The sequence below is a fragment of the Amphiura filiformis genome, chromosome 5 (assembly GCF_039555335.1).
Source record: "Amphiura filiformis chromosome 5, Afil_fr2py, whole genome shotgun sequence".
NCBI lineage: Eukaryota > Metazoa > Echinodermata > Ophiuroidea > Amphilepidida > Amphiuridae > Amphiura > Amphiura filiformis.
In genome coordinates, this window is record NC_092632.1 from 30,499,557 (window position 1) to 30,526,748 (window position 27,192).

The 27,192-nt window shown below is 36.7% G+C and overlaps 1 protein-coding gene across 1 annotated transcript; it reads right to left on the reverse strand.

Moving 5' to 3' along the window:
- Positions 1-1,315: 1,315 nt before the first annotated feature.
- Positions 1,316-26,793, reverse strand: LOC140152131 (gamma-aminobutyric acid type B receptor subunit 2-like). Its single transcript, XM_072174426.1, has 13 exons — positions 26,420-26,793; positions 21,453-21,590; positions 21,008-21,175; positions 20,364-20,471; positions 19,256-19,321; positions 18,679-18,868; positions 5,066-5,216; positions 4,447-4,579; positions 3,928-4,041; positions 3,448-3,573; positions 2,180-2,357; positions 1,678-1,841; positions 1,316-1,544 (listed from the first exon to the last, which is right to left on the reverse strand). Exons 1-13 carry the CDS (start codon positions 26,705-26,707, stop codon positions 1,329-1,331), a joined length of 2,040 nt encoding a protein of 679 aa, XP_072030527.1. The 5' UTR covers positions 26,708-26,793; the 3' UTR covers positions 1,316-1,328.
- Positions 26,794-27,192: the final 399 nt, after the last annotated feature.

The following is a 27,192-nucleotide window of genomic DNA, read 5'->3' on the forward strand; positions in this document are numbered from 1 at the left end:
CTTGCACACTATTATAGTAAAGATGTGTTAAACATGTAAAAGTGTTAAAATATTTTAAAGAATAATGTTTAAAATTATGTGAACACGTTCAAATAGTGCGTGTGCATGTGTATGTTGTAACAAAAGAGTGTTAAAAATTAAACTTTTTTGTTATGTTAAAATTAAGTGTTAAAGTGTGCAAATGAAAGTTATATTAGTGGTAAAGTATGTAAATATAATTTGTAAATGTTACGGAATTATGTGTTAATACAGGTGTGTTTATTTCATTTTCTCAAATAGTGCAAAAATATTAACACCTGTGTTTAGATTTTAGGCTAAAAAAGGTTTATGTCAGAAGAAAATGCATACGCGTTTGCTTTAATTTGGAATGTAGTATGTGATATGCGGAAACCGATTCAGCTTGGGTGGTTGAAAAGGTAAATAAAAGAGAAAAGTACCCGAATAATTACTTTTGAATTCTTAAAAAAAAAGATATCCATTCCGTTGTTTGAGTGAATGAAATATAGTTCGGTATTTCAATTGGCTCTTTTATTTACTTTCTCAACTATGGATTGATTAATGCTATAGATGTATGTAGGGCCTTTTTCATTTGACTTTTACCGTCGATGTTGGATTCTTTGACACATTATCCCTCTGATCCTCTAATATAAAAATTATCATTTTCAATTTGGCGTGGGGGTGTTTTTGTTTTGATGGTTATAACGTTGTGAGGGGCCAATATGTATATTTAAGCTATGGGGACCATGCATGGCTCCGATATTAAAGAGGTGTATATTTAATGTGTTTTTTTCTGTTTTTTATATTGTGATGACATACTCTTGATATATTATAACAGTACTTGTTTGTATGGAAAATAAAGATAAGTATACAAAATATATATTGTTTCTTTCCTTCCAGTGTTTTATTCTCAACTGTGTGCAAGTTTATTCATGCAGTCTTATACGACGAGCAAGAAGCAAATAAGGTATACATGAATAATGTATGTTAAATCCGGTAGGTTAATTCCCTTAAATATATTTTGTGAGAATATCCGGAAAATGGAAAGTCTACACTGCTTACAAGCTTGCCTTGTACTTTTTAAATCTCATACATGTGTAATGTGCATGCAGGGAATGTGCGTGGTGTATAATGTTGGTGTGTGTGTGTGTGTGTGTGGTTGTCTCCTGTCTTTGTGTTCCATTAAATCAGATATAGTTTAATAAGTTTTGTGATAATATCCGGAAAATGGAAAGTCTACACTGCTAACAAGCTTGTTGTTTTCACATACTCGTATGTGCTGGGGTGCGTTGGCGTGGATGGGTGTAAGTTTTTTTTTTTTTTTTTTTTTTTTAAATAGGGGTGCATTTGAAGTGGGTGGTACCGAGGGTGTGTGTATCATGGCGTGTTCTTGAGCGATATGGGGGAAGGTCTACCTTTTGAAGTTCTTTATACAAGCGTTGACTATGTACATCATTTCCTGTATCGTATAACTTGGAATCACGACTCTCAGATGCCATTAAGCTAATGCTCACTGCGTCGTCATTGTTTTTGAACAATTGCCATATCTGCATTAATGAAATAAATAAATAAATACAATTTGATGTAGAACAGAATTGGTGGAAGTGACCTTTGCCTAATTAATAAAGTTGAGCTTCAGTCCAAAGATAGCTTGTCGCAGTTGTTTCTTGATGGACTAACCTTTGGTAGGAATAGCATGCAGAGTACGAGTGTATTAGGAATCACAATCGACATGCAGAGAACCAAGAAATATAGGGAAACGTTGTTGCTTGAAACTTCTAATGCTGGAAATCCAAGTACGGTAGCTAAGGCCACGGTGTAGATAGAAATAGCAAGATATTTACCTATAGAAAGAAACAAAATAAACAGAAGTGTAATTTGTGTATGCCTATAGAACTATATTGAAAGGCTAACCACTTTACAACCGTAGTCCTCTAAGTATATCAATTTTGAATTTGATCAAATTGTTTTAAAACAATGATAACCAAATACGCAATAAACGCGCAAAAATAAACAAATAATCGAAATACGGTAGATAATTACCATACTTCGTCATACTTCTTCTCCTCCTCCTCCTCCTCCTCCGCCGCCGCCGCCTCCTCTTCCTCCTCTTTTCTTCCTCCTCCTCTATCTTTGTTTTATTTAAACACTTTCATAATGTTTAACACAATTACATACGTACTGTCATTTAATTGTGGAATTGTAATTCGCCTTGTTCCCCATGCTAAAAATACACCAAATATCAACAGCAGTGATTTTGTTGCGTATATAACAATAGCAAAATACAATTGGTTTTGCGACTGACAATATTTCATCATGGTGACAGTATACAGCTCCTTTTCGGGGTGAAGCGGGTTCAACTGAAAAAAAAAAGAAACCACCAACAATTTCGTCAACCAAGTCATCAATCACGAATGCCATAAATAGTTGGTTATGCGCATAAATAATTTTTCTAAAGAACGACGAATTTGGTCATTATCTGTTTCAGGTTTTTGGTTTTCAATGGGGTTGTTTGTTGAACCAAAAAAAGTTATGTCGCCAACAAAAAGATTCTTTGTCGAACCTTAAGCTTGAAGAACCTTTAAGGTTCTATTAAAGTAGAACAAAAAAAAATGTTCTTTATCCAATAAAAATGATTTGTAGTACCAAACTGGGTTAACACTACTTTTTAACTTTTCTTAACTTTGTGATGAGTCCCTGAATTATTTAATTATAGAACGTCCCTAGGCCTATTTACATCTTTAAGGTTCTTTATATAACTTTTTAAGGTTCTTTATAGAACCTTATCACTGTTTAGGGTTCTGCATACAGAGCAAAAAGTTCTAAGTAGCACCTTTTTCTAACAGTCTGTAATGCATGTAGCCGGCCACCCCTTGTCATTTATTTTTCCTCTCACCAGCCCCCCCTTTTTTTTTTACGGGCGCTGTCCTGCGGTTCCGCGCCTGGTCTAGAACAATCTGTTTCCCACTACCACAAAAGAATGTTATATTGGATTATATTCGATATAAACAGCAACAAATGGTAAAAGTATTGAGTAACTATGATAAAATATTGGTTTCCCTCATTTTTGACTGTAACTCCACAACTGTTGTCCGTGCTGAAATAACATTTCCAGTGCAGAAGTTGTAGTCCTTGCCCCTATAATATACATATCTTACTTGTCACCAATGCGCTATAATTTGTGAGAAAAATGCAAAAATAGGCACAAAGTTGGGCAGGGGTGTAGTACCCCCTTAAGTAAATAAACTCAATGTTAAGTAAAAATCGTAAAAATATATATGCAGCATTTCATGGTTTCACAATTTCTCGGGCTATGCATGGGCCTGCCAACTAAACATTTGAAGTTACAAAAATGAAACCCCAAAACAGAAACATTTTGTTATACAGTACAAAAAACTCTCAGGCCCGATGAATATAAAATTAATTCATGCTGTGAAAATAATACTTTACTGATCGATGAAGTTCGACTTCAACAACATTGGTGTCTTCTGTTAATACCCACACCGTCTGGACTAATATATCGATGAATACCAGCACTGCTACACTTATGATCAATTTGGAGTCTGGAAGTCCACGCTAAAACAGGTAAATAGATGTTGAATCATGAAAATTACAGATATATTATTTTTTTTGTTTTGTGTATTTGTTCAAAGTGTTTTGATTGTCTGATGAAGAAGTTTAAACATTTGTTAGTTGACATTTAAATAACAAATGTTTCAATATATTCAACAAGTTTTGAATAGGTTTACTCAAATACACCCGAGTACAAAATGAGTACTATTTTTTATCTGATTTAAACCAACAAATTTATCAAGAGTGCCAGTTTGGCCAAAGTCACCCATGCAAATTCCAATAACTTTTTTTGTATATCAAACACATGCTGGCGAAAAGCGTAAAACTGAGTAAAGGAGGAGGCATGTATTCACTTACCACTCTTCTGAGCTTAGAAACGGCTTTATTGAAAATGATGTGGATCCGATAGGTCTTCATAAATAAAGCACCCAAAGCCAATGATGTGCCGATGGCGGTAAAGGCAACTCTTGCCTAAAAATAATAAGTTGATTAGACAAAATTGTTGAATAATTAATTAAGTTTGTATAATTTTGCTAAGTCAAATTGATCTGAACTTGTAATCCAGCAGCTTCTGCCTTTGATTAAATATTCATGTCAGGCCGGTTGCTTTTCCCCCTTTTTTGGATAAGTACGCTATTCTCAATGATGAACCAGGTCCTGGAAAAACAACATTGCTACGGACATTGCATACCGTATATATATAAATGGCAAAAAATGATCGAAGTGCTTCTTTTCTTTAGTGATGAAGATGGCACTAATGATGACGATAACGACATAAAATGACGACGATGATAATGATGATGACGGAGAGATGACGTCGAAGACGATGACGATGTTACTAACCTAACGATGATAACGATGATATTGTCAACTTACGTGACATAATACAATTGTTGAAAAATTGTCCAAATCAGCAACTTCTGTTCCGTGTAGGAAAATGGAGGCGTAGTGAAGAAGACCTCCAATGATTATCAGATTATTCAGCGGTGGGCTCGTTATCCGCATTACTCTACAAAAAACAAACAAAAACAAACACACTTAGTAAATCAGCAGTTCAAGTAGTACATGTACAACCGTGCGCTTTTTAGATAATTTCTCATGAATACCCGTGAATAACAATGGGGACGGAGCGACAGTCATTGCTTTATACTCTTCTCTTCTCGAAACTGACTGCGATGTACATGTGTGGCTCTTGTACGTCCCTTTCATTTACCTATTGCACTACACGGTGCGGAAGGGCGGAAGTCTGAATTTAATATACAAATTAATATCCACAACTCCGGGAATCGAACCTGGGACCAGTGGTGACTTCCCAAACCACATATAGCCACGACACGCTATACTCCAACATAACATACGGTATATGCATAAGACACACGGTACATTTGAAAAAGAGGGTTGTCCTTCGCTAATTCATGAAAATCCTACGGACGAGAACCAAATAATTCATTTTATGCGGACTAATGTAATGTATTTAATTATATCCTAAACTTACTTCCTCTGTTTGTATTTGTTGTTTACAAAGAAGACACCAAGACCAAACACAATACACATTGACACAATTCCAAACATGGTGTATCTCAATTTTGGAGAAATTCTGGCGAACACAAACACTTCTGTCGCTCCATCAACCGGTTGGTAAAGTCCTAATGATAAAAATCAGAAAATGCGAATCGTCATTAATCGTTTTCATCAAAAAATTTTATATTTCAAGTGTGACATCAATGGTTTTAGTTATAATAAATAACTAAATGTAAAATGCTCATGTCACTTTAGATTTACTTATTTCGTTAAAACCTGAGAAGAGGATGCGCGATAAAAATCATCTAAATCATCCTACCTTTCCATTTGAATGTGTTATTCCCAATCGTTGTCACGGTCCTCGCCCCATATAACTGCAGAAGAATGTCAACAGATCTACCACCTGTATTCGTATTGCCAGAAAGAATCGCTTTTAATAGTAGTTAAGGGGTACTACACCCTCAATAAATTTGTGACTATTTTGCATTTTCTCAAAACTAATAACACGCTGGTAACAAAAGTTATGTATATTATAGGGGCAAGGAATACAATTACTACACTGAAATTTCAGTGACTCAAGAGAAGCGGTTCGATACTTATGATAGAAAATGAGGTACCGCTAGGATGTACCTCATTTCCTATCATATTTACTGAACCGCTGGTCTTGAGTCACTGAAATTTCAGTGTAGTAATTGGATTCCTTGCCCCAATAATATACATAACCTTTTTTACCAGTGTGTTATTACTTTTTGAGAAAAATGCAAAAATAGTCAAAAATTTACCACAGGGGTGTAGTACCCCCTTAACTTATGTACTGACGTACAAAATGTTTATGATAAAGGGAAAACTTTATTTTGGTTGCTAAGGCAAATTTAAACGAACGATGCAAATTGCGAGGTATGGGTCAATTGGCATATAGATACGAGCACACCCCAATATACTCTTAAAATATAGTGTAAAAGTAGAACCTATAAGCAGGTTACTGAGCTGTCTTTTATGAAGAACTTTGAATGGTTCTGCAAAGAACACAAAAGAGTTCAGGAAAGGCCAGAAAACCATTTAGACATGCAGCGAAGAGTTCTGGAAAGGCCAGAAATATTAACCAGTTTGGGGTTCTTTCAATGTGCAAGAACCATCTTCTCTTGAGGGTTCTACATAATTATAACTTACAAATCAGCTAACCTTTTTTTCTAATAACACCCTCATCGATACTATTTCCTCACATGCAGACTACGTAAGTGCTGAGCAGATTGCATGGAATTGGAGAGACAAACAGGTTGAAGTTACTCCTTTTTTGTGAGGTGTCTCAGTGCATCTTTAATTTATACGTTTTTGTACATGCTTTAATATACATTTCACTTACCTTGTATTTGGCTTATGGCTAATGAATTTGTGAACTGTCTACGACCATCAGAATTAAAGAATATTCCACCCTAAAATAATACATATAAAAAGTAATTACCCCATGCCGGCCTCGAATAGCTCCTATTACCATGATTACATGATCAGATAAAATTTCTCAAATAGAAGAGTGTATCACTAACCAAAAAATACTCTAGAAGTTGAGTTGCACTATTTAAGCAGAACTCGTGATAGAAGTATCTCAATCAAACTTTTATTCTATTTTAACATTTTGCTTTTTTTTATGTGCTTGATATGAAAATATTATAATGAATTATCCACAGACACTGAAATAAAGAAACCCCTCACACCAATTTTTGGACCTCTTGTCAGTCATTCAGAAAGAACGCATAATTTATTCGTGCAATGCTTTGAGAAAATTCATTGGAATCAGCCAGCTAATATTTATTGATTTATGGTCAACTTTTTCGCTCGCGGTAATTACCCGACCGAGCCTCCCAAACAACTACTTCGAAAGCCAGTTGCGCCTATAAACCAAAAGTTCCCTTAACAGGGAATGCACTATCTAACGATAGAGAAAATATAAAGACTCCATCTAACCATGGAAGAAAGAGATGAGAAGGAACCACAACGTCTTCGATCGGCCAAGTTTTAATCCGCTTATCTATTGACGCATGAAAAGAAAAGCTATCAATGGTACTTACTTTCATGTATGATCCATTTACCGCGATCGATGCTTGGCGAAATCATTACTGGAAAAAAACTATAACAAACCCATCCAAGAACAAACAAACGCTACCCAGAAGTAAGATTATGGAATTTTACTGATGCTCTGAACATGTATAGTAGCTTTGTTTTGGGATCTACAGTCAAACTGTTTTCTTGATCGTGTTGTGTAGAAAATGTCCTTTAAAAATCGAAAAGGTCATCAAAATCGGTCGTTTTTTTTCTGAGTTTCATCTTTAGCAAATAAGGTAAGATTTTGGTGACTTTTTCGATGAAAAATAGATGCAAAATGTTCTTAAATAATGTACAATGTTCCGGTTGAGTCCGGTACATGAAACCTGTTTAATTTAATAGTTTATATGTGTATAATCGTAACTAGCTAACTCGTTTCAGTGCCAAAGACTGCCAACTCTGAGAAAAAAGTCATCAAAGTTCGGGAAAATTGGGCGAAATGGAAGAAAAAGATGTAGGCCATCAATGACCGATGATCACGTCACCAGAGAAAATCCTATAGAGTGCTTGCACGGAAGGTCATTAGTTCAAATCATCCTTCAGACACGCACCAGAAGACATGCAAATACATGGAGTACAATACCAATCACCTATTTAGCGCGGGGTATTGATCAAAGTAAATCCTCATGAATAACAATGTCAATTAAATGTCGGTAAAGGGAGTGGACAAAGTGAATGCGTTCGTTGTGGTTCCTTCTTATCTCTTTCTTCCATGATCTAACAATGGATAGAATATAAAGACTGCATCTAACGATGACAATATAAAAAGCCGCGGACTTACATAATAAATTAAATGGCTGACCCCTTTCTCATTTTCATATTATATTCATATTTAGATTACATGGTGGGCATCAGCAGAAACCAACGCCAAATCTTCTAGTAGGCAACTACCCACGAATATTGGAAAGACTAAATAGAATTTATTAATGTAATATATGTATAATTATGTACATTGTCCCTTGACACACATTGTCATGCTTTGAAAGCTTATGATATCGTATACATCACTCGGTTATGATGCCTACTCTAAATGCAATAGGACAGCCTACCCTAGAATTCAACGCGATAACTAGCCGACTGCGCAACCTCATAAAAACTTGATCACTATATTTCCTTTTTATATTTTGTTGAACAAGAAAAATCTGAGGGCATAGTACTTGGCCCCTGTCTAGCTGCCCCATGCCAACCTGGTGTTGATTCCTTCCTTCCCGCTATACACAACATTCATCTACCAAAATACCGCCCAAGACTGAAATGGCATAAATTTTAACAATTTTATTACTGCTTCTGAAGAAGAAGCACTATTTTACAACGAGATTTGAACATTTATAACTGCGCCACAGCATAAAAACGTGTTGCTGAATTAGAACTGAACCTGAAATGATCTATTCGCGCATTCTCACACCTTAGTCATATTATTACGCACGGAAAGAACATCAGTATATTCTAACCCGAGGGCTCTCAACCAATTATGTTTTCCTTTCTCCTTCCAGACTCAAAATGGCACAATTTAAATGTAATTTTACTAATGCTTCTGAGGCAGAAGCAAACTTCACCACACTATTTCACTGAGAATAATATTACAGCTGCGCAACAGAATAGAACATGAAGCTGAAGTGAACTACTCACACACGTACACCCATATAGTCATACTATTATGCAACACAAAGAACCGTGACATCCAACATATTCTGATTTCATTTCATTTTTAATTACATTTTGACTTAACGATGAAACCTTTATGTGATTTGTCTCACTCTTGCGATCCTCATTTTTGACGCCCTGTCCACTATTTTGATCAATTTTAATCCGATCAACCCTGACATAAAGGGAGTGGTGGGTGGGGAAAAAATGTTACGCCCGCTCTGAACGCTTGACCGCCAAAGAATGAATCCAAATATCGGCAACCCGTGCTGAGATCCTGCCCGCGAAACTATCACGTGACTTCACTACGGAAGGCGATTCCAGCCACCGGGAAAATAGTGAAACTATCACGACTTCACTACGGAAGGCGATTTCAGACGCCTGGATAATTGTGTTTTTATTCGACAAGCGAATTAAACTGCATTATACGCAAAATGGCAATTTTCGCATTGTGCAAATTAGGTCAAATGTTGATTCGCTCTCCTGACCAAAGTGTGTAACCTATTAACTTTAAACTTTGTATTTAGATAATCAGACCATTCTTCAGATATTGACATTTTTTAAATTTTAAAAGCGCTAATTTAACGAAACCTTTGTTACTTAAGGGGGTACTACACCCCTGGCTAATGTTGTGCCTATTTTTGCATTTTTCTCAAAAATTATAGCGCATTGGTGACAGGTAAGATATGTATATTATAGGGGCAAGGACTCCAACTACTGCACTGAAAATTCAGCAACTCAAGGCAAGTAGTTATTGATTTATTGATCAAATATTGGTTTCCCCTCATTTTTGACTGTAACTCCACAACTGTTGTCTGTGCTGAAATAAAATTTCCAGTGCACTAGTTGTAGTCCTTGCCCCTATAATATACATATCTTACTTGTCACCAATGCGCTATAATTTTTGAGAAAAATGCAAAAATAGGCACAAAATTGCGGCCCTGATTTGGTAAAATGATCTAACTTGAAATTAAAATCGCTGTTTCGAGAAAAAGAGCGTTAAAGTTTGAACACTTGACGTTTTTATTTTTGAATAAAATAAATTATTAAACAGATCTAATGTCTTAGAAAATATAATAATCTCATTATTTGGTGGCATGGTGGTGATTTTAGGATGTCGACAATGGAAAGAGCGCCCTCACATTACCCATGATATGGATTTATCTCAAAATGTCCAAATTTCAAGTTAGATCGTTTTACCAAATCAGGGCCGATTGGGCAGGGGTGTAGTACCCCCTTAAGGGTACTTGCCCATGAATTTCATTCAGGGGCGCGTTTGAAAAACGGCACAGCGTATTAGTAAAAAGAATAAAAAATACTAAAATTTACACCAGGGTTCGAACCACTGCCGATACACTATGCTGAACAGTGAACGATGCCACTGTGTCACGGCGGTACCTGTGGTTAATGTCAAGGATTCTCGAGTACTAATATACTATAGGATAAGCCACTCGTTTGCGCAAATGAAGTCAGTCATTCAGCCTATGCGCCTTCATGCATGTGATGGCATAGCTGTACCCAAGTACGTGTAGGAGTGTATAACCTGTGGAAGAGATGATGCAATGTTTACGTCATCGTTTCCAAAAAAATTAAATGGCGAAAAACGGCGAACATTTGGTCGAATCTTTCTATTACTATCATATCGTGAAAAACCAAATAGCTGAGGAGTTAGCTCAATATGCTAGGAAAATATTCTGTTCGATGACCCTATGACGAGACTGGCTAAATAAGCTGTATTTTTGCTGGAAAGGGTCCGAAAAATTGGCAGTCGATGGGCGCCATCTTGGATAAATTTGGTGTACTGAAAATGCCCAGCAACTGTCAATCAAATACGAACTTGTCAATTGAATATAGGATAAGTCTGTTCCACCGTGGCAGAAGTACGCACAACGTTGTTGTGCGAAACGTGCATAAATTTTAGGCTAAAGTGCCTGAGCGTTACCAGGACGTTACTAGGTGTACTGAAAAAGCCTAGCAACCGTCACTCAAACTGCCGATGTGTCAATTAAGTTGCCGTAAAGTGACTTCAATTTTTATACAGGGTTTGAATACGAGTGTCACAGCCCTGTTAATGTCTGACGATTTTCAAAGATATACATATCAACACGTTTCTAGTGTATTAAAAGCAGATTTTGGTAGTAATACAGTCATAGTAAGACATTGGACTCTACTTGTTTGTTTGTTTTTCATTTAATATAAATTAATTTGAATTAATTGAACTGGTATGACTCTTAGGACTCGTAATAAACGACGATTAATTTTCTAATAAATATAATAAAAACGCTGGGTCATTCAAGACGTCCTTGTAATTTATGTCAAAACCAGGGGAGCGACAACACACCTCTTCGTGTATAAGCCTACTTGCGCGATCGATACTGTCTAAATGATCCAGACAATAGCATTTGAATATACCGCCCTTATGTATGCATCTGCTTGACATGCCTGGTACCATAATAGCTTCCAATAGCCTACCCCACCGTAAATGGCTCTCTTCATTTCCTCGCTGTCCCAAGATATACGTGTCACGTACGTAATTTCGAGGAATATTTTGTTCAAAAATGATAGGAAGGGACTGTTTTAAGCCAAAATATTGGCTGTCACCAGATGCGCAATGGTACCGGGAAGTGTTGCAGAAAGGTAAGCGTACTCATTATTAATTCAATATATCACATTTTAATGAATTCGGATGCGAAATCCGAAAAGAGATTGACAGGTCAAAATTCTCACACTAGAAATATTGTGAAATAAAATCAAATCAAATTTAGGCTCCGCAAACAACGTCCAATTATTCCCACTGGGGTTTGCTACACGTGTATATAATAAATTATGTTTTGGGGCTAATTTGAGAAGAGTTATGGCCTCGAATTTCAAAATACACCGAGTGACGTTTTTTGATCATAAACCTTGTCAATTCAAGACTCTGTAAAAACAAATCAAGAATTTTCTGGGATAATTGCAACTTAAGTATATGAAAGTTATGATCTAAGCTACCAGATGCATCATTAATTTCCTGACTATGATATTTAGTTGTGGGAAAAGATTACTTTATATTTGTGCGGGATTATTTCCCGCCAAAAATTTCAACCAAAAAGAGCATGTAGCCTTAAAGTAACAATTAAAGGTGTTTCAACATGTCATGAGAAAAATAGGATCTCTCATTTTATATCAATTTATTACATGAATAAAAACAGTTACACTATAATATTATCATGATTTTCACCATGTATAAATGTCAGAAATTCCATAAGGAATTAGTCCCGTTTTCAAGAAACATCTACGTGTTCTTTTTGCATGAATGCTTGAAAGGGACGACATTTTATATTATATGTCAATTTTAAAGAATTTCATTTTTCAAATATATCAGGTCACCTTCCTTTAAACATAAAATATGAACGATGTGTTCGATTTGACTCAAATAAAAACAAATGATAGCTTAAATTGTAATACAACTGTTGTCCCAAAGACCCAATTTTGCCCAAATAACCAATTAATTGGGATACTTCTCCATAACACGCGTGCATAACATGTCATGATGTGCTATCTCATGAATCAATTATTGAACACTTGTCCATCGAGATACGTCGGCTTAAGTTAGCATCAATTTATCCAAGTTTTGATTCATGTTGTCTGAAAACCATGGTAACATAGTAAGAGCATTAAGGTAAATTATACGTAACCTATAAAGTACATTAAATTTTCAACGCAATACACGATGTAAAATATGTTGCTCATCAAGTTAATAAGGAAATGAGAACATCAAGTGCAACAATCGCAATTGAGATAGTTATATCTCATAGTTTCACATAGCCGAATGTGAAAACAGAGGATGGACTGTGTTTTACTTCCCTTTAGAAGTGGGAAGTAGAGGCTTCTATAACACATCACTAACCAAGTGTTTAGCTGCCTTAGGAGTCCCAAAGGGGAAAACCAATCCTAGACACGCCTCCAAACCAGCTCTGAGAGCCAGCTACATCATCTGGCTATGCAGAAATACAAAGGCATTCCGACAGATAGAGTTTATACCAACACCATCGATATGCACTGGGGGAATGGGGAAGGTTGAACTCATAAACCGGTTAACCCGCCAAAGTCTGGTCTAAGTCCAGAGACCCCATACTATGAAAATGGGCTTCTATGGTGACAATGTTGATGTTTTACCAACGACTATTCCTCAACGACACTTTTCATAGCTATACACTAGTCCTGCCTGCTGCCTTACGTCACCCAGGGTGGACCGTTGCAACGGCACGGCGTGGCAGTTGCTAGTGTAACAAGCTGATTTTGTTTGTTTGTTAGTTAGACTGCAACAAGGTAATTTTCCAATTTTGTCATCTTGCAAGAGAGAACTACACCAGGAGTGCTCATCTTAAGAAGGGTGAAATTAGACTCCGAAGATGACCGCGTTTGTGATCTATACCAATGATCTACCCCTCAAAAGAACATGAGATGGATATCTCTGACAGTCAGGAAAGGACTGGCTGACTGGTGGGGAATAGTACCACAAGACTGCTGGAAAGACAGCTGACTGCTGGGAAAGACCGCTGGCGCCAGGGAAACAGCTGGGTTGATCTTCGAACAGGTTGGCAACCTATAGATCTACAGATTTACTTGCTTATAAAAGTCCTACAAAGAAAAATACCCCTGGGTCCATGCGAGAGCTGGGGCGGAAGATTGGTGGACCAAACGGACGGACTCAACGGCAACAATCTCCGGAACAGAATAGACGGAGGAGTAGTTCTGTAACAATGCAAGACATTAGTGCTACCTGTTCAATATGTGGAAAAACAGGCTTCAAGAACGATAAGCTCCATCAAGCGAAATCAAGATGTGGAACAAGCTCATCGCAGCCATGCCCTAGCACAGAAGGCAGACGCAAGTCGAGCCAGCCGACATGCCCACCACAAGAGGCAAGGAGCCAGGATAAACCCTACAGTGTTTCTACGTCGACGGGTAAGAGCTTCCACCATAAACGAAAGACCAAAGAAGAAGCCCACCAAGCATGCAGAAACCTAGCTGTTATTGTTAAGGAATATATAAATCTACCGAAACCATCTGACAACATCTGGAAAGCTTTTGATGAAACACTATACGAAGAACTACCCACAGAAATAGGGGGTAGTCCTGATAAGCAACTAACCTACTTAGAGAACCATGTCTACAAAAGACTTGTAGACTATTTTGGTGTTAAACCAGTCACATCTAAAATGTCTGGCAAAAAAAAGCATGTCTGAAGACAACAAAGAACACTCAGACGCCTGAAAAAGAAGCTAAACACCAATACAAATTAGCCCTCAAAGACGGGGACAAGACAAAAGCGGCAAATCTCAAGAAGAAGCTGGTCAGGTTACACAACAAGGTCAGAAAGTTGGAGCTAAAACAAGAGAAGAAATCAACAAGCAAAGCACAACAACAATTCCGACAAAACCCTTACCAATATGCAAAACGATTGCTTAATGACAAGCAACACAGAACTCCATCCTTCAGTAAAATAGCTGCTGAGAAATACTTCAAAGATGTCAACAACGACAAAAGGTGAGAATACAAATACCATCCTATGAAGGGCATGAAAAGACCACCAAAATCAACAACACAATTCAAGACCAACCCGCCAAGCCTGTATAGAGTTCAATGCCTATCTCCAAAAGCGTAGAAATGCCAGTGCTTCTGGAACCAACCGTATTCCCTACCTAGTATGGAAGAAACGTCCAAGAATAACTGGACTGCTTCATGAAGTTGTCTGTGACATCTGGAGAAGCACATCAATACCCACTACATGAAGAATAGGTGAAACCACCCTTATCTCCAAGGAAGAGAATACCAATGATCCATCATGCTTCAGACCTATCACTCTGAAAAATTCCAGTGGCAACCTTGGAATGGGTATTCTTGCTCAAAGGACAATCGAGTATCAGAACAAATATATTGACAATGCTGTTCAGAAAGGTTTTATGGAGAAGATATCAGGATGTGTAGAACACACAGAGGCACTTACTGAAATGCTCCAAAATGCCAAAAGGAACGGCAAGCCAATTGTTACAACCTGGCTAGATTTGCAAAATGCATATGGCACTGTACCACACATTCTTATACAGTTTGCCTTGGAATGATACCATGTACCAGAACACATTAGAAAGATCATCTTCAATTATTACGATGAGCTTTTCATCAGAGTGAAAACTGAAGGTTGGACAACATAACAGACTGGATTAAATGTTGTACTGGTGTCTTCCAAGGATGCCCATTATCTTGCATCTTATTCCCAGCAGTCTTCAATCTGTGTCTGGATCTTCTCGACCAATCCAGCCATCTTGGATACCGCATGAGTAGCTCAGAACTTACATCGTCAGTCAAGGCATATGCAGATGATCTGACTCTTGTAGCAAGAAGCCCAGAAAGTTGCCAGCAACCTATTAACATTGTCAACAACTTCCTCAACTGGACAAGAACTATGAAGGCCAAACCATCCAAATGCAGATCTCATGCGATGAAGAAAGTAATTCCAAACGCAGAACAGAAGTTGAATGGCCACAAGACCCAATACGTAGCGTACAATCCTCAGCTACAAATAGACGGACAGATGATCACCTATATTCACAACCAGCCCATGCGATTCTTAGGAAAGCTCATCTATGAAGATCTAAAGGATAATGGCATCAGACAAATGATTAATCAGAAACTGTCAGCCATGCTGAAAGGTACTGATAAAAGTCAACTGAATGGAATCATGAAAATGGGGATATACAATCATATGATTATCCCCAAAATGACATGGGAGTTCACTATATACAATCGCCCAAAAACCTACATCGAGAACCTGGAGGCAACCTGTACGAAGTACTTGAAAAGATGGGCCGGCATTAGCAGGTGCACCACCAATAGTGCATTGTAAAGGGAAACATGGCCTACAGCTGAAAAAACTCACCACCGCTGTCAAATGCATGCAGGTCATCAAATACCATCTGAACAAATACTCCAGAGATGGAAAGACCCAAACACTATATAGAGATTGTTTGGAAAATAAGAAAACCAAGAAGAGGTGGAATGGAGTTAAAGAGCTCGAACAGAGAGAGCGTCACCTCATCTTAAATGAGTTGAGCCGAGGTCAAACTGACCGGGCAGGACTGGGTTTCAAGAAAACCCAAAAGCTTATTAAGGACATGAGCCAGAAAGAGCGCAGAAAATGCCTCACTAATCTGGTGAAAGAAGTGAATGAAGAAGATATTCTGGTCTACCTCTACGGATGTGCTAAACAAGGACAATGGTTGAAATGGGACTCCGCCATGCAGACTGACACCCCATGGAAGAAACTCCTATATGTCTGGACACCAGAGCTCCTGTCTTTCCATATCAATGCCATCCATGACCAACTTCCTTCACCTGCTAATCTGAAACTGTGGGGGAAAACCAATCTTGGACTGTGCCAACTCTGCAACTACCGTAACTGTACTCTACTCCACATCCTGAATTGTTGCAGCTACTCGCTTGAGAATGGAAGGTACAACTGGCGCCATGACCAAACACTAAGAACAATAGCATAAGGCCTGGCACCATATATTGATGAGGCTAACAACAGCAAAACAACGGAGTATATTCCAGACTTCATCCCTACCATTGCTTTCCGTACAGCCAATGGCACAACATACAGGAACCCAGCTCTACGCACTCCAAAGACAGAAGTAAAAACATCATGAAGAAGGCTAGAGACTGGACCTTCCTGATGGATGAGGAGCACAAGCCAATAGTGTTCCCTTCAGAAATAGCAGAAACTGCCAAGCGGCCTGATATTACGATCTATTCAGCCATCACCAAACATGTAATCATCATAGAATTGACAGTACCATTGGAGGAGTGTAAATACGAAGACCTACGAATAGCCGAATGTGAAAACAGAGGATGGACTGTGTTTTACTTCCCAGTAGAAGTGGGAAGTAGAGGCTTCTATAACACATCACTAACCAAGTGTTTAGCTGCCTTAGGAGTCCCAAAGGGGGGAAAGAAAACCAATCCTAGACTCTGCCTCCAAAACAGCTCTGAGAGCCAGGTACATCTTCTGGCAATGCAGAAATACAAAGGCATTCCGACAGATAGAATTTATACCAACACCATCGATATGCACTGGGGGAATGGGGAAGGTTGAGCTCATAAACCGGTTACCCGCCAAAGTCTGGTCTAAGTCCAGAGACCCCAGTGCACACTATACTATGAAAATGGGCTTCGATGGTGACAATGTTGATGTTTTACCAAATTACCAACGACTATTCCTCAACGACACTTTTCATAGCTATACACTAGTCCTGCCTGCTGCCTTACATCACCCCGGGTGGACCGTTGCAACGGTGTGGCACTTGCTAGTGTAACAAGCTGATTGTGTTTGTTAGTTAGACTGCAACAAGGTGATTTTTCCAATTTTGTCATCACCAGGAGTGCTCATCTTAAGAAGGGTGAAATTAGACTCCGAAGATGACCGTGCTGGTGATCTACCAATGAACTACCCCCCCCCCTTCATGTGTGTGTAGATTTTAAATCTACATGTATGATGTGCGTTATATTTTTGAAGACAGTATACATTATTTAGTATATCACAAAACTGATTATTTAAAGGGTCATTTGAGTGATTCTAGCAACCTATTTTTATGACATGGGATGGTTCAATAACCCACGATAAAAACTTTTCCCCAAAATATTGCAGTTGATTCGTACATTGGATTTGCGATTTACTCGTAATTGCATAATACAGAAAAACAAAATTTGTCAAACGACAAAGTAAGTGGGGTGAGACTGTAGATCACAAAGTGCCCCTTTAAACGGGTGGAAACTGATTTTGCCAAATCAAAATCTAGACTATTGTTTTATATAGTTATACTCTTACATGCAACTTGACAAAATGAAGTAGTATTTTTAAATACTACTTAAAATAGTTGACACTTACCGTCGATCCAAAGAACGACACTTTACTTTTGCTCTCAAATACTATCTGTGCAATTTCCGCAGATGTGTAAGTAAAATCTTCCAACCTTGTTGGTGGGTGTGAGCTGGCCAGCTCTTGTGCAGATATGTTTAGTAAAAGTGCCATAAAGATGATTGAATCATATGTGTATAAATCTATAACACGTTGAGAAGTGTCCGGGTTGGCTAGTAATATATCCAGATAGGTTTCTTGTTCCATTGATGGTGGCTAGGATTTTAATACGATAGTATGATTAATAATTGTGGATATGCTTTTACGACGGGAGTTCATGACAATTGGTAAGTTTAAGTTTTTAGCGGGTTCGCCGTCGGATAAGTTTAGAACTGTCAAGCTTTCGTCAGCAGTAGCTCTGACCTAAGAATGAGAGCCGTTCACTGAAGACTGCCCCTTGTCAACAGAGAACAAGCAGACCTCGCCGATCTGCTAAATTAAAGGTTTGGTGGCTCTGAAAAGAGCCGTTCACTGATGACTGGCCCTTGTCAACAGAAAACAAGCAGACCTCGCCTATCTGCTGGTGCAACTGCAGAGGGTTTGCAACAAAGTAGGTTGCCCCGTGCCTCTTTGTGTGATTATTGAATAAATAGGCTGCCCCTTGTCTATGAGGTGTCCTGAAGAAGCCCTGAAGAAGTCATAGCTACTCCTGACGAAAGCTTGACAGTTCTAAACTTGTCCGACGGCGAACCCGCTAAAAACTTACCAATTATAATAATTAATAATGTAAGAGAAATTAAACAAACCGTGCCTTTACATCATAATTTTGACGTTTGAAAAGTCCCATAATTATGTCCTCTTTCAGGCTTCTTTTAATGCGACCAAATTTGCAACAATATAATTCCTGTGATTATAGTAATTTTAAAGAGGTGGGCTTACCTCACCATTCATACTGAAGCTTTTACGATGCTGAACTACATCAGGAGATTCAAAACCAATCACATGCTCCACTACTTGACGTATTTCTTCATCATTACAATCAAGATTTTGGTATCGAAGTCTCCACCATGGACCGTAGTAATATTTGGGTATTATCCACACGTATTTGGGTCCAAAGAGTTTCTGTTTGTACACCTTAAAATTACAAGATATAAATGTGAAATGGAATCACTTGTCACTATAAGTATAAACGCTTTATAAGTTCTTCCTTGATTCAAAAATAGACCATTCCTATTATGTAATTGGCGCTTTCCTGCCAATATCACGAGTTATAAAATAACGAAAGCGAGGTCAAGATTGGTGTAATATGCCCGATGTTCACCCCCATCAACGACAGAAAAGTGTCAATTATAGGAATGGCATAATAGAAAGTTTGTGACCGGAATTTGCCCAATTTTAGATATGTGTATTTTCGAACAAAGACGTTGAAAGAAATGAATATAAAGACAAAAAGAGATAAATGGCAATGGGACGAAGTGATGTTGAACCAAATGGGTTTGGACGAATTAATTATTTGCCTACCTGACAGAAAAATATCAAAGCTGATCCGAGAGGCACACGTATGAAGATGATTCTAGCATCATGTTTCTGTGGAAAAATATATAATAAATATCCGCAATAAAATAATAAATAAGTCATAAGATAAACATAGGCCTACAAGTAGGCCTATAGGCTATATCCCAAAATATCACTGTGAGTTACCAACGACAACATCAACTGAAATGGTGCAAAGACAATTAAGATTCTGATTTGTATGGTACATTTTATCCGCAAGTAGTAGTCCAGGACCACGCTAAAACATCAAGGCCGTAAGTCCGGCAGGACGGAGGTCCAGGACCACAAGTTGCAGACGGAATGATGAATGTCGTTACTTTTTCCCATTGTATTGTAATGTTTAGTTAAACCTAATTGGTATCAGCCAAATTCGTTTGTATAGGAAACCCATGAAAATAGCAAGTTGCATTATTATTATCGTAATTCATGGATACGATAATAATATCTCAAGGTAGTCAGTGGTTTTCTTTCATAGTACCTCATTATTAGTAATATAACAGTTATTACTAATATTATTTTATCATTTTTGTGAAAAAATAACCAAATTAAAATTTTATAACATGTTATATTATGAAGCCACGATAACGGTAAGTCAGTTTCAGACTGGACTTGAGTTTCACCCCTTGCTGCAAAAGTTTAAACATAAAAAAGTGATCCATTTGTTATTTCACTTTCTGATATGGACTTGTTTGTTATACCCTGTTTTTACCATGAAAAGTGGACTGAACTTTTTTTTGGGTGGGGGTGGGGAGGGGGGTAGTGCCTGAGTGCACTGTTTGACGCCATTTATTATTATACCTGACACTATTTTTCTGAGTATATTTTTTGGGTTTTTTTTGCTCCTTATCTTCATGACGTTTGCCTATATCACAATTTCACAATTGCCACATTTGTTCTTGTTGAGTCAGATGTATTATAATAGAGAGATTGCGATTTCCAAACGTAACATCGAACGTACGTGGAATCTATTCAAAATCCCGTCACAAGAGAGTGATTATGAATAGATTCCACGTATGTTCGATTACGTACGTTTGGAAATCGCAATCTCTCTATAATTAATTGTATATATATTTACCTTCAGATTTTGGAGTTGTTGGTAGGCATCACTGATGTCTTTAACAGGCTCAACGGTCAAAACGTGTATTCCTCCTTCTGTGAGAACTCGATACATGTTATCTACTTCCTATAGCATGAATTATCAATCAATCAATCAATCGATCGATCGATCGATCGATCAATCAATCGATCAATCAATCATTAAACAAATAAATAAACAAAGTCAAAATGTTCGTTTTGATAAAACAATTCAAATATGGATAGTGTAAATTAAGGGTATACGAGGTATTGTTGGTCGAAGCAGTCAAAATATCGATTTGCATTTTCTTAATCAATACAATTATTATTGAAAAATAACACTTCGATGTTTTGCAAAAGTTCATTCTACAAATCATATACTTTGAAAACTTGCTTGATTTATTGTTGGTAATGAGTTATGTATAGGCTACGTTTTACAAAAGTGTTGTTGTTTCAACCCTCTTTACAACATAACTGAAGAACCACAGAACCTACAAAAGTATGTCTGTGATATTTGAATTCTTACACACACTCGCTATGAACTGATTAATGCAATTTTTGCCAAAGCTCACTAACACTCGCAAGATGCTGTGAACTACAAATCGCAACAGTTTCAAATAATTGCTAACCTTAAACAGTACCTACCCGTCTGATAGAGTCCACATCTAGAAAGATAATAGCAACGCGTTTCCACCCCATGTAATTTGAGAAACTCAGTCTTATCGAATCGACAGCTCTTTCGTCTTCAGCTAATTGGATGGTCAGTGGATAACGTGGATCACCTTGTTCAAAGAACGTTATTCCGGTGTAACACTATAAAAGATGAAGTTAGAAATGTCAAAATAGAAAAAATGGACTATTATGAATATAGGCTGATTCGAAAAAGAAAAAAAGTTTTTATTTTTTAATGGGGCTCGGCATACTCTCATTTATGAACAAATACCTCATGCAAAATTGTATCACCTTCTAATATAAAGACACATAAAACAACAACTTATAGCTTGTGTAAAAATGGAACTATTGGGAGAGAAACCCTAAATTCACGTAACTTGAAAATATAAAGATACTAATTAATTATTATTAGCATTACCTGTACTAAATTGTACGTTGCAGCAATTTCACTCAGAACAAAGCCTTCTCTATCGTTAAATGGACCCCAGGCCAAGACAACAGGAGGACCTTTGAAGACTAAGTCATGAAGTACAGAGAGCGCACCTGCACCTGTACCCTATAAGGAAACAAACAAACAAACAAACAAACGCATAGTAGCAGAATTGGGATAAGGACCAGAATCAGTATTACTGATTACTCAGCAAACACAAAACATATTTTATAGAAAACGTTTAAATGTCCAGATATAAAGGGTATAAAAAGTTTTTAAAAACATTCAAAAAACCTGAAAACCTGGTGCAAAACATTCTAACATAATTATGGTCAATTCCAAGCAAAAGTGGACATGACTCAAAACAAGCAAAATGCTCAGACAGAATTTTAAAACTACAAGTGCTACAATGGCAAATTTGGTATCAAATAAAAGAGGTTAACATGCTCTTTAAATTAAGTTGTCCTGCAGTTACGTTGGTGCATGTTTACTCTCAATTTTCTTTGAAAAACCCAATTTTGGCCAAATTTGTTACTTTTTGAGTGAAAAAAGACCTACATTTTGGATCTCCTTTGCACATCTTCATTAAGGTTTTATTTTATGTTTTTGTTTTAAATTGTTCAAATAATATTGAAATTTACATATTCATTCATTCATTCATTCATTTATGGTTTATTAACACAATGCATTGTAGCCCGCAGGCTAAATTACAGCAAAGTTTACATTAAAAGACATATATAATATACACAATAAAGAATTATGACAAAATGCAAGTGAACAACAAAATAACATATTCTATGATGTCTTTCATGGTTTTTTTTATGTTATTAATGTATTTATTACTTCGTTTCCATCTTTTTGGGGCTGACAAACTGACAAATTATCAAACTCATTTTGCTTGATCGCATCACATTTTAAAAATGTTGTTGTAGTGCGTTTGGCCAGGGACGTACCGTGTGGGGACTGGAAACGGCTTCCACCCAGTATATCGAAATCAGTAGGAACAGAAAGCGTACGGTGCACATTTTCCAGAAAAAAAAAATGAATTTGCATTCTGTATCTCCACAAAATTATCGCATTTTGTCTCCAAAATCCTATTCTCAACGCTACACAGAAATTATGTTCGACAAATGATAGACATTTTACACATATTGAAATTTTGACATTTTTTTACACAATTTGACATTACTTCATAATCTGATAACAAAAGTTATCAATAATCCGTTTCCAGTTCCTCCATACACGGTCTCTGGTTTGGCATTCATTATTCCAAACCATGAATATAGAACCTGATAACCTCAAACAAAAATAAACGTGGCCTTGATGTTGCCTGTTACTGTCGTGTCCCGTTGTCATAAACTAAAGATTGTAAAAGCAGTTAAACATTACAAAAACCAATTTAAATCTATTCTTAAAGCCAAATACAATTGATTACTATTCTTTGGCATGTCTTCTTTGGTACATATAATGGATTTTATATAATGATAAATGTATAACAAGAAGCCTTGCTTCCTGTATTACCAGAGAAGATGCTTCCTACATACATGGTCGAATCCAATGAAAAGTGTACACGGCATGTTCAGGGCCATAACTTACAAGTTTTAATCAATTGGCATTCGTTTTTATATTGTGTTTATTCGCCTTGATCATACGCTTCGCGCCATATATAATAAGACCCCCTTCTGTGAAAAACTTAGACACAGAGACCCCAAAACATGCTATTTTTACCCATTTTTTCAAAATATTTCTTAAAGTATTTTTAAAAACATCTAAATCAATTGTGAAAAGAAGTCATTGGATTGAATCTAAATTGATTTCCTGAAAGGTGTGTATTCAAAGATTGCCTGTTCAATTTTTCACATATTTGTACATAATTATGAATTTTTGTGATAATTTTTTGAGTGGTATTTTTTACATTACCTACGAATACAATTTTTCATAGCACTAGATATATCTTTAAAAATGGAAATCACTAATCAATGCGCAATTGATACAAGCTTTGATATGTCCAATACTGAAATGCATTGCCTTCGGACATCTTTATTATTGTGTTTAGCTGCCAGAAATTCTAAATGGCACAAAGGTAGGTTTGGTAAAATATATGCATTACCTCCGAATACATGTTAAAGGCTGTGCCATTTCCACAAAGTGAGAGAATAGTAAACAATAGTTAAGCAATAGGTGCAGGGTAATACACTCTTTATTTCTACCAAGTTTCAATAGCCTGCGTTTAAATATTTCTGAGATGTCAACAATAAAAGCAAGTATTCGTAGGTAAATTTCGGTAACCGAATGTTACCTATAAATACAATTTGACATCATGACAGTATTGTGAAACACCGCCATTCATGCCAATGCCCATATTGGTACATAACGAAGGCCTGTATGTTTGCTATCAAATCATATGTCAATGAAAGTTGCGAATTCACATACATGCCCACCATGCAAAACTGAATACGGCTTAATTGTTGAAAAATATGTACTGAAATAGACGACGGTCTGCTCATTTGAAAGAAAAATCAGATTCAAAGAAGATTAGAAGGGATAAATACTTCGATTTGTCAACTGTCATGTGTGCTTCATTTTAAATGTTTACCGACCTTCTGGTTTCTGAGTAATTGGTGTCCAAATTGATTTATTCGAAGGTAACTTTTGACGTTTTTGCTAAGGTTACCTACGAATACCATGGAAAAAAACTAATGTTCTCATTGTCGCATGATCTAGACAACACATTGATGGACCCTGGTATAAAGCTAATTGTAGTTGCCCCCAAACGAAAGGCCACAAAACGTAACTAACTCCAAGATGGACTTCACAAGTCTGCAATAACGGTTTTAAGCGATTTGTGTGCAATTAAGCAAATTAAAGTCACTTTAGTGCCTTTGTTTCTTACTTCAATCCTCTTTCAACCGCTGTGAACCGACATTATTAATACATGATAGGGTCTAAAGTATCAATAAACGCACATAAAGAAAATAATACATTCAAAGTACTTTATAAAATGAAGTTTTGATTGCGATATCCACCAAAAGTCTAATTCTTCCCTACAAATACTGAAATGTTACTTACGAATACAGCATAATACATGACATGTGTAATGAAGTGTCCCTACCAATGGAAATTAATTGTCAAAAACTTTAAGCGGTACCCCAGGACACTATTATTACCCATATACGGATTCATTCAACAATTATTTATTATGTAAAATTGCTGATAAACTACTTGTATATCAAAATGAAGTGGTCAAAATCTTGCTAAAAGCATCAAAAAAATTTTGATCTAAGGTAATAGCATTTATTCATTTGGACGTACCATCTGGAAGAGATCTAAAACTACCATTTTATTAATTCATTACCATAATAGCAAAATTTAAACCTCTAAACTCAATATAGATATTGTTAAATCGCTCATGTTACCTACGAATACCCGGGTTTCTTCACCTTTTCATTGTATTAAGCGTTAGGTGTATGCGTATAATTCCTAATATTCTTGAAAACATATATCCTACTCGTTCTTATACAATGTGTAAATTGATACATACTCATTTGATAAATAAAATACAGAAACTGACCTAAACTTCATTTTCAAAAATAAACTAGCATAAATTGGCTAAGATCATATTGATCTCGTTATAAAAATAAAAACAAATATTTTCTGGTTGAGCTAGCATTTTCCTGACCCCCTGTGGTCTACATTACACGAAAAAAGCGTTAATGGGAATATTCCATTTGTTTTAGGTTGATTAATATTGCGATAGTGAAAGCATCCTAGTGGTATTCGTAGGTAACATTGGGTTTTGATATCACATTTACTATCACACGTCCTGGATTTATTTTTCAAGATTAGTAATGGCACTTTTGGTTCCTATAAGGCCAATATGTCATCAATCAATGGGCAAAAGGAAAAAATTGTGGAGACATTTTTATTTCGGACTTTTATTTTTGGCCCGTGGACACTTTTGGTTGGATTCGACCACATACATCTTTTATTATCATATCCGGTAAAAGTTGATTGATTTAATAATGTGAGCAAAATGAGCTAACAATAAATATTGTGTAACACCAACACAATATTCCAGGTATTAAAGCTTTATAAGCCTCGTCCCTTAAGTTATTATGCTTATGTTAGACACGTCCACTAAGCAAAGGATACGAAGTCTTGTCTCCATGCAAGACACTACAAGACATCCAAGTATTTCAAACGAGGTGCGGTCCGGGTGTCGGTTCTTGATTTTGGATTGGGTTGAGATTGGCGGCTAGGATTCCGATAACATACTCCCAAATAGGTACTAATTTTCGATTATTTCTGTTAAAAGTTGCTGTAAATTTGCCTAATTCTGAGCCCACACCATAATACATTGCCCATATTATATACATTTGTGTAAAATGGCAGCCATTCAAATTCAATTTTCTCAGCTAAAAGCGACTGGTTGCTTCTTCTATTCTTTAAAATATAAGATCTAGGTAATCATAAAAGATGACAAAAGGTATACACGGCCAACATTTTGAGATACAACCCGTCGATTGGGATCCCGATGTTTAAAAAGCCTCAACATTTTCCCAAAAATTACACAAAGAAGATAATTTCAACTCCTGGAATAATACGCCCTTATTTATAATTTGAGGCAAATTTGCACTCATTTTTCTTAGAATTTCATTTTTCTCAATTTGCTTCTGGAAACAATTGACAAATTTTACTAAAAAGGAATGAAGAATCAGTACCTTTTCCAGAATTTTTGGAGAAGTTGACCCCCCAAAAAAAAACCACACCTTTAAACCAGTTTTGTGAAAATTGCGACCAAAAAGCCTGAAAATACACCCCAATTATATGGTCGCATCACACCCTCGTACCTGATGGAGCATGCCCTTTGAGAATTTTGTTTAAAACTTTTCTTGTCGTCTGTTTTTATACACTGAAAATTCACTATTTTGTTCCGCGGTTGAATTATACCTTACCTTGGTGTAACCCCATCGTAAACGAAGTTCATAATCATCCAACAAAAATGACAAATTATTGATGTGTTCGATAGCTTTCATAGCAACCTGTGGAAGCTTTGCTGTCGCAGAAACTGTTTCATCGAAAGTGAAGAATCCCCCTACATAAAGAGGTGTTTTTCCATGATGATCCGATGATGATGAATTCATACATCTAGCCGTTAGACATAGATGTGCAAGACAAAAACACACTAAACATGAATGTAACGCAGCCATTCCCCGAATATGTATGAATGTTCGCAAGCACATGACACTTTCCCTCCGGGTCTGGCAAAGATCGAATGAATAATGATGTCTCGTTAATAAGGATTCCACACCCAGCGTTATTAGCTTCACTAGACAAATTACATTTCGATGCAAAATAATATCGATCATGCCCTGAGAAATTTGACGATTGGAATCAAAATGGTGTGTTCTTCTCGCAGTATTTAAGTATGAGCGCGAGCTAGATTATATAATGTTATTAAAAGGGCAATTTGCTCTGCCAAACTTGTATTTCAGACTATGCAGTCTTGTATTTCAAAGGTGAATATTTACATTGTTAAAATAAACAATACCAAATTACATGGCACACAATGGGAGAAGCAATGAGAGCAGGAGAATGAAGACACAGAGAAAATTAAATGAGAGTCATTTTGATAACTCACCGTTTTGACGCGTAACATGATATAAAATGATGCATTAGTTAAAATAACCATTATTGAATGCGAAATAACATTAGAATATTCTGATAT